This window comes from Gastrolobium bilobum, unplaced genomic scaffold, assembly GCF_033153095.1.
Source record: "Gastrolobium bilobum isolate Gb01-03AN ecotype WA unplaced genomic scaffold, APGP_CSIRO_Gbil_v1 utg70214, whole genome shotgun sequence".
NCBI classification, from domain to species: Eukaryota; Viridiplantae; Streptophyta; class Magnoliopsida; order Fabales; family Fabaceae; genus Gastrolobium; species Gastrolobium bilobum.
In genome coordinates this window covers 172,630-180,932 of record NW_026895966.1, presented here as the reverse complement: position 1 = coordinate 180,932, position 8,303 = coordinate 172,630, and the positions used below count along the sequence as shown (strand labels likewise).

The 8,303-nt window shown below is 33.0% G+C and overlaps 1 protein-coding gene across 3 annotated transcripts; it reads right to left on the bottom strand.

Annotated features, from left to right (window-relative positions):
- Positions 1-2,137: 2,137 nt before the first annotated feature.
- LOC133297013 (L-ascorbate peroxidase, cytosolic-like) lies at positions 2,138-3,695 on the bottom strand. Of its 3 annotated transcripts, none has more exons than XR_009749588.1 (4): positions 3,027-3,695; positions 2,577-2,886; positions 2,411-2,459; positions 2,138-2,297 (listed from the first exon to the last, which is right to left on the bottom strand). XR_009749588.1 is itself a non-coding variant. In XM_061496060.1 (4 exons), the coding sequence occupies exons 1-4, from the start codon at positions 3,138-3,140 to the stop codon at positions 2,254-2,256; spliced, it is 273 nt and encodes a 90-aa protein (XP_061352044.1). In that variant the 5' UTR covers positions 3,141-3,695; the 3' UTR covers positions 2,138-2,253. The 3 variants fall into 3 exon arrangements, 2 of the variants coding, with proteins under 2 accessions (XP_061352044.1, XP_061352045.1); XM_061496060.1 differs by having other exon boundaries at positions 2,821-2,886; XM_061496061.1 differs by having other exon boundaries at positions 2,821-2,862.
- Between the last annotated feature and the right edge of the window lie 4,608 nt (positions 3,696-8,303).

Sequence of the window (8,303 nt, the reverse complement as noted above, 5' to 3'; positions counted from 1 at the left end):
TTGTACATCCCAAGCAAACAATCTTTTTACATTTTATATTAGGATTTATGTTTTTCATATTATAGAAGATAATTTTATCTTCTATATATATATATATTTAGAGCTCGTGTGAAGAAAAGAGAGAAACATAAAATATGAACTCTATACACTTTTATATATGCATAGAAAATAAAATTATTAATCCCTTTTATATTTTTATAAATAATATTGGTTCATTTTCGGATGTACTATGTATTCTTCATGTTAAAAACAAGGGCTTATCTAGTCTCATGTTGTATGAGAGAAGAAATCTCATGTTATAGACACATAGTGGTGGGATCCATCATCTAAAAAATAAAAAAGAAAGAAAAGAAAAATATTGCACGATTATCGAAGGGTATGTAGAAAAAAAACTTACCTTATGTGACATGAGAATAGTTTTTCCCTAAAAACAAATACTTATTGTTGTAACAAGAAACGAAGGTGGGCGCTTAGGCAAAATGTCACTTTCTGTCAGCTCTACTACCGAACACAAAACCGACATACGCAAAGAATAAATAATACGATGTAGGGATTCAGGATGAATAATTAATCCTACAAAATAAATAGTTTTGACCAAAAGAATTTTGCAAGAACAAAGAAAAAGTAATTGTGAATAAAAAATATGAAAATATGTATGTCAAATTTAGATAAATATTTAATTTTGTTTAATGAGACCAGTTAAGTTTTTTACTTTATATTTCTATAAAATAAGGTAGATTTTATAATTACAAGTTTATGTTTAAATATTAATTTCATATGAATAACTTGTGAAGAAAAGAAATTGATAGAAGCATCAAAATGTTGAGAATACTTTATGTGGAGAATACTTTAGTATTCAAGGGCGTTTTTGCTGAATATTTATTATTCAAGGAGTTAAATAGACATTTCTATTTTCAGAAAAGATAAATTGTTGAATTAATGAAATGTTTAGTTTTATACATAGAGGCTGTTGTCACAACAACAATAGCCTTTTTGCAAATTCTGGAATATTGACCAAAATGTCATTTTTTGACAATTTTTTATCCAAATGTCAGACGATGAGTATTTTTTACCAGACTGTCATGTGACATAATTCGCTATGGCTGGTAGCAAATTATGTTCGCCAATAATTTTGTGACACGTCGCACACTTTTGTAGGAAAAAATTGATGTGTCAAAACTCGCTACCAGTGGTAACGAATTTGGTCTGCAATATGGTCACGTGTCACAAAATCATTGGCGAATATCATTTTGCTACTAGTCATAGCAAATTATGTCACATGACAGTCTGGTAAAAAATACTATTCACTTGACATTTGAGTAAAAATTTTGTCAAAAAATAACACTTTGATCAATGTTTAGCAAATTCTGGTAGAAGAAAAAGTTTATCTTCTCAAAGTAATCATTTGATGATTCTCTCTCACACACACATATATATATATATAATATTTGTTCTAAAGTAGAATACCAACAATTCATATAGACGAAAATTTCATCATCAATATCAAGTACATCTTAAATGAAATAATTTTCTAATCAAGATGTGTAATAATCTATTTAATTAAATTATCTTATTTTCCTCGAATTAATATTTTCATATCACTATAGACAAAATCAAAAAGCGATTGCAGTGATTGATATTTAGTGTAATTAACTTAATTAAATTTGTAGGGGGACAAGTGATTGTGATAATTCCCTTATTTTATTGCCTAGAACAAGAGTACAATAAAATGAAAACAAAATTATATTTAATTTGATATTTGGTAAAAACAAAAAAGGATAGAAGAATAATAGAAGAAATTATAAAAATGTATTAAGCAAATTTTTCGGTGCCTTCACGGCCTAGTTTATATCAGTGTTTTAAAACTAGGACCGGTCATCGAACCGGTCGAGGTACTGAGTCAGTAGATCACTGGTTGAATCGGATTTACTGTTCAAAATTAAAAGTATAAAAATATTACTTATATTAATAAAAATTCACATAAGAAAACTATCAATGAGCTTCAAAAAATAAATTGATTATCAATGATAGCAAATATTATATACTTCTAAGCTTTTAGCTCTAGACCATATCTTAATATTGAATTAAAATTGCAATATAAGTTAAATGCACCTTTTGTGCTTGACATGATACGGATAAATTAAATCATGATAACAAATAGTATCATGAAATATACACTAAGAAAAGAGTGTCACCGTTATCATAATAACAAATAGTATGAATGAAATATACACTAAAAAAAAGTGTCCACCGTTAAGATGAGATCTTGAAACCATCAGTGCTCCAATGGCCAGCACCTGCAAAAAATTAAAAATTAAAAATTAAAAATTAAAAATTAAAAAAACAAGAGACTCGTAACAAGATACGAATAATAACATTTCTTCACCCTACACAAATTTAGAATACGAACCCTTTGTTGCATCAGGCAAGCGACCCTCAGGAGGTGGCGCAGATTTGTCCTAATCAAAGAAAAAAACCACCCTCAGTATACAAATTATTAAGAAGATTTTGACATCAGTGATGCAACGTATAAAAAACACAGTATATCAACTACCGAATCAAATCAAATTACGTACAATACTGGTGTACCGGCATCATTACAAAAACAGTCAAAAAGACACATAATGTTCTTATATACGACTGTGAAGAGAGCAATTCCATTCGCACATTCCTTAATCCTTCCATACATCAACTATCGTAAATTTATGTCAACGCACCTCGTCAAGGAAAAAGTAAACAATAGGAAAAAATAATAATATACAACTGCAAAAAAAATCTTAATATAAAATAAATAGAGACTAAGAACTTGTTATACTATACCTTTCTTCCAGGGTGGAAAGGAATTTCAGGCCCACCGGTGACCTGAACAGCAACGACCCCAGCCAACTTATACGATGAAATTTATAAGCAAGTCAACAAGTGATAAGCAATAAAACACTTGCAAAATAAATAAGTAAAATGAAAAAAAATAAAAATCAGATACTCAATTCAAATGCTAGAGAAAATCAATAAGGAATTTGTCTGACCTGGTAGAAATCAGCATAAGACAAAATAGGGAACTGCTGCGATTCTAGGGAGCGTTTGGTTGGTAGGTTTTTGAAAAAAATCCAGACAAATAAAGATAGGTTTTTGGAAAGCATGTGTTTGGTTCACACGTAAAATGCTGAAAACCCAGGCAAACCAAATGCATATCATTCCTCAATTTGTGCCTTTTACCCATCTATCTGCACTGTTGAAAAAGCTAATTGAGAGGTGAGTTTTTAGAAGATAGCCGGCTAGATGGTGTGGCCCCACAACAAATGAGACCCTTTTACCCTCTAATCCGCTCGGTATGTTCTTGGTGGCAAACACATGCTTGTTCCTCGTCACCCCACCCCATCAACCACAACAACAACAACAAACCCTTCAACCCTGGTTGATCCAAATCCACCAAGACGCAGGTGGCCGAACCAAGCTCTGTTACCCTTTCTTTCTTCTTTTTTTCTTTCTTTTTTTGGTACATCCAAGGGGCAAGGCCCCAAAAGCAAGAACATCACAAACAGAAAACTAAAACCAGAAACTACAAAAACACAAGAAAAAACAGAACAGAAAGGCCAGAAAAACTTCAGCATCTATGACCAGAAGACAGATCACGGCCTGGGTCCAAAAGATCAGCTGCGAGAAGATTGAGTAGCTCACAGGGGGAGAGAAAAATAAATTCAGACCATATGTATCATCCATGGCCTGTTTCGCATCTTCCACATCCTTAAATTCGTTGGAGGACAAGTGGCAATGCACTGGCCACTTGTAGTCCTAATGGGATATTTGGTAATAAGGTTAAATTTGTAATTTCCTCCCGTTTATCCATCTAAATTTTACCTCAAACCAAACATATCTTTTCTAAAAGTTACCTAATTTTTCCAGTAAAGTTTTTCCCCATTAAACAACTTTTTTTTTACATTTCTCTACCTATCTCACTTTATCTATCTTTCCAATCATTTCTCTATCTATCTCATTTCCTTACTATTCCAAAAAAATTTCCTGAACCAAACGCCGCATAGAAATTGAACCAACACATTACAGTTTTTTTTTTTTTTTGTGGGAGAATTCAACACACTACTGTTACTGTTAGTCACACAATAATAGCTCGTACTGGTACTTGATCTAAATCACCGAAAATATTTCAACCAAAATAAATAAAGGGTTTAAGTTTTCTTATGTTGTAAGATTGTAGGAGAGAAAAAAAGTAGAAAGAAGTTAAATGTGGATCTCATATTTTATATTAAAAAAGAAAAGAAAAATTAATTGGCACGAAAAATGAATTAGTGTAGAAAAATGATGTACTCTTATATAACATAAGAGTATTATTTCCCATAAATAAATCACCGAAAATAAGATAGTGGGAACACGAATAAGCGAGCTGAATCGGATTAGAGTCCATATGTCACATTGAAAATTCTAGTTATTTATGTTTGGTACAACAGTTTTTAAAATTATTTTAGAAAAATAAGATTTCTAAGAATTAAAATTATAAATAAGAATCTCATAAAATAATATTGAGTCGTATTCTAGATTTACATCTGGTGAAATTTTTTACATAATTTATAGGACATAAATATTGTTATTTTAATATTTTCATGTCTAAAATAATTTTTCTTATTAAATTATAACCGTAATATTATGCTTCACAAAATAGTGGATTCATTTATGCTTCATGATACTTTGCTCCGGTGACCCTAACGACCCCAACGCCATTCATCAAATATTAATTTTTGTAAAATCAACTCTTATTTTCAGGAATAATTGATAATTAATCAAATATAAAATTAAAAAATTTGAACTAATATTCATGAGAATATGTTGGCCTACCAAATAGTTTTTGGATAATATTCTTAGAAAATTTACTTTCTTAGCATATTTCAGAATTGTGATTTCCATGAATAAATTTTTTTTCATCTACCAAATATCTCCTAAAAGATATAGAAAGTACACTGGGAAGTTCTGATTGGAAAATGTGAGCCGTTGATGTCATCTGATCAAGTGTCTAATAGTGACTTAAAAAGTTGAACGGCTGGGATGAACCTGGGCGTAGAAATGCACCGTGGAACTCGAGGGGCCGGTGAGGTAACTTTATTACGTAATTATGTGACGAGAGACACAGAAACTGATGTGAGAGAAGGAATGAACAAGAGAATAAAAAGATAAAAATAGAAAATTATGTTTTACTAATGACTGATTCAATGAAAATACGTGTAATCTTTCATCCTTATTTTTTTGTAATGATGAATTTATTTTAACAAACATTTTGAACCAAAAGGAATATTTATGAACAATCAGCCTGACGACAAAAAAGGTGCACCGCATTATTTTAGGATTGGGATTTTAACAAAGCTAATAAAATTTGGGATAAGGATAATCCACCAACCTTCCCATCACTTTTATTTTGGAATTTCGCTAAGTGTCCTTTTTTATATTTTATTTGGATAAGAATAAAAATTAAAAAGAAAGAAAATTAAATGAGAAAAACTTTAATCAAAAATAAAAAATAAATTAATTGTTTGAATGACAATTGAGAAGGTAATAGAAAAATAGAAGTAAACTTTTTTATATTATATTTTATCTCCGGTGCTGCCATCACGACTACTTCCACCAACCACCACCTCGTGTCATGACCATTGCTGCCAAGCGGCTATTACCGGGGCCATCACCACTATCCATGGCCACCAGCCCCCACAACTACCACTACCACCACTATTACCAATTCAATCAGCCACTCATCGCACTAGTTGCCACCACCATCGGCCATCGATATTGACGATCAATTTAAAACTTAATTTTTTAAAATTTATTTGGTGATGATATAATTTTTTTATTATGTTTAAATATATTTTATTTAACATTATGAATTTTTTTTATATTTAAAATAAAAATTAATGTGTAAATAAGTGAAAAAATACTTTAAAAATTAATTTTAAAAAATCATATAAAATTCTGTTAAAAAAGGTATTTTTGTCTATTTATATCATACCATGACATTATATAATTCACCTCAAACACCGGATACGATATCATTATCCTATCAAACTGTTTATCTGATGCACATCATACATAAGATAGGACATGAGCGTATCAACCTCATATCTTATTCTACTCTTATCTTGCCCTTTGATTCTGTCAATTCATATCTTATCTGTAACACCCCGTATATATCCGGTAATGTTATCATAATATCGTATTAAGCTGCGCTTAATTAAAATGCGGAATTACTTTTTCTTTTCAATTATGATGCCATTAACATTACCAACTTGCTTAATAATCAATTAATAAAACATCGCCTGTATGTAATTGCAATAAAACAGCTAACTGAAAAACCTCATAACATAGCTAATATAAGTGTGGCTCTAGTCACGGAACTACAACAACGTAGACCGGACCATCTAACAGTTTATACAGCTCCAAACTACAAGTACTAACAGAAAGTGCCATGGAAAATCCCTATGCTCACTCAAATAAGGCAACATGCCCAAATTAGTCTCAACAACAACATAATGATAAAAGGCATAAAACATAATCAGCATCCATATCCAGTCATGCTAACAAATAAGCAGAAACAACATAATCAGCTAAGCTCCGGCCTCCTGCCGCCTGAGGCATCAGTACCCATACTACCTGATCCTGAAATAAGCATTCCCCAAACGTGGGGTAAGATCTCTAATCTAGAAATCTCAGTAAGTCAGTGAGTCCTCAAGGATCTTCCACCCCAAGCTCACTTACATGTGCAATATAAGTTCAAAAGCAGTTTATCATTTCTAAAACAATGCAATGCAGCAGATAATCATGTCATGTGTGTCAATACTAATCTACTGGCCAGAGACAGTGCAGGTATACGTCTATCGTCTATCACCTACACACCGTGCAAGTACCACTTGCATTCACCCCGGTACACCGTCTTGTATGGCGCTACATACTCAGGCTTCCCGTCAAGATGAAACAACACATGCATATTAAAAGCCATTACATGTAAAGTTCAATCAACATATCAAATATCCAAAAGCATGTACACAACATGCATAAACCATACCCCCATGGGACATGGTGGAACCACAACATGGCTAAATCGAGGACACGAAAGCTTACCTTGCAAGCTAACTCCAAAAGCCAAGAGTCCACAGCTCAAAGTCCAAACACAGCAGATTCACAATCTGTTATGGACCAACAATACATCAACAACATGCACCACAAGCATACAATATTAAGACAACGCCTTTTCATTACGTTTTCAAGTCTTAAAGCTTCTAACAAAGCCACAAGCCCTTAATCCCATGATTCTGGCTTAGTCCATTAAATACAGAAATTCAACTTCATCAATCTAGGGTCCACAAACCCCCAATAGCCTACTGTACACACAACACAACTACTGTTCTACGAAATCCCAGAATATCCGGATATTCCTCGGGACCATATCCGGATATGCAATATCCGGATATCTCACTGGACATATCCGGATATGCAATATCCGGATATCCAGAATCCCATATCTGGATATCTATTATCCAGATATCCCAAAACCCCATATCCGAATACACATATCCGGATATCATATCCGGATATCCCATATCCGGATATTCCACGGGCCGATATTCGGATATTTCACGACAGAATGCAGTTTCTGCATTTTCGTGAAGATATCCTTCCAAGGTTGGGTTTTTACCGATTTTAAACACCTAAACATGCATTTCTAGGTGTGTTCAACATTACCCCACAACAAGTTATCATCTTTTGGCCTTAACAAGTATCAAGCTTTCATTTTTAAGCATTAAACTCAAGATCAAAGGTTGGTATACATACCAAAGGCTTAAAACATAGAAGGAGATGCTCTTGGAGCTCAACACAGCCCCTCAAGTCTGACTCAAGAAAGATGCACGAAAATGGCTTCACAAGGGTTGGTTCTTCTCACCAAAGGTCACCACTTGGACCTCCAAAATGCCATAACTATGGCTTTCAGCAACCACACCACCCAAAACCAGCACTCTCACCCACACACAGAGGATGGAAACTCAGAATACACCCTCACACTTCCTCACCATGCATGTTCTTAAGTGTAAACAAGCTCAAAGAGGGAGGAAATCAAGTAAAGGTGACAACTTGAGTTCAAAAATGGTGAAAGGAGGCAATGGAACAGTAAACCACCCTCAGCCCACCAAGTGCCTCACGTAGGAATTCTGGTATGCCTACGGTTATGTGCTAAAATGCATATATATAGTCACTTAGCCATAAAACACACAGTATTAACTTTAATTGCTACGCTTAACATTTTAATCCCA

Bases quoted from the DNA above. Each gene is read 5' to 3' on its own strand.
- LOC133297013 (XM_061496060.1), bottom strand. From the start codon at position 3,140: ATGCTTTCCAAAAACCTATCTTTATTTGTCTGGATTTTTTTCAAAAAC. The intron at 2,887-3,026 runs GTCAGACAAATT...TCATCGTATAAG, and splicing joins CTTATGCTGATTTCTACCAG to TTGGCTGGGGTCGTTGCTGT. The intron at 2,298-2,410 runs GTTCGTATTCTA...AATTTTTTGCAG, and splicing joins CTTGCCTGATGCAACAAAGG to GTGCTGGCCATTGGAGCACT.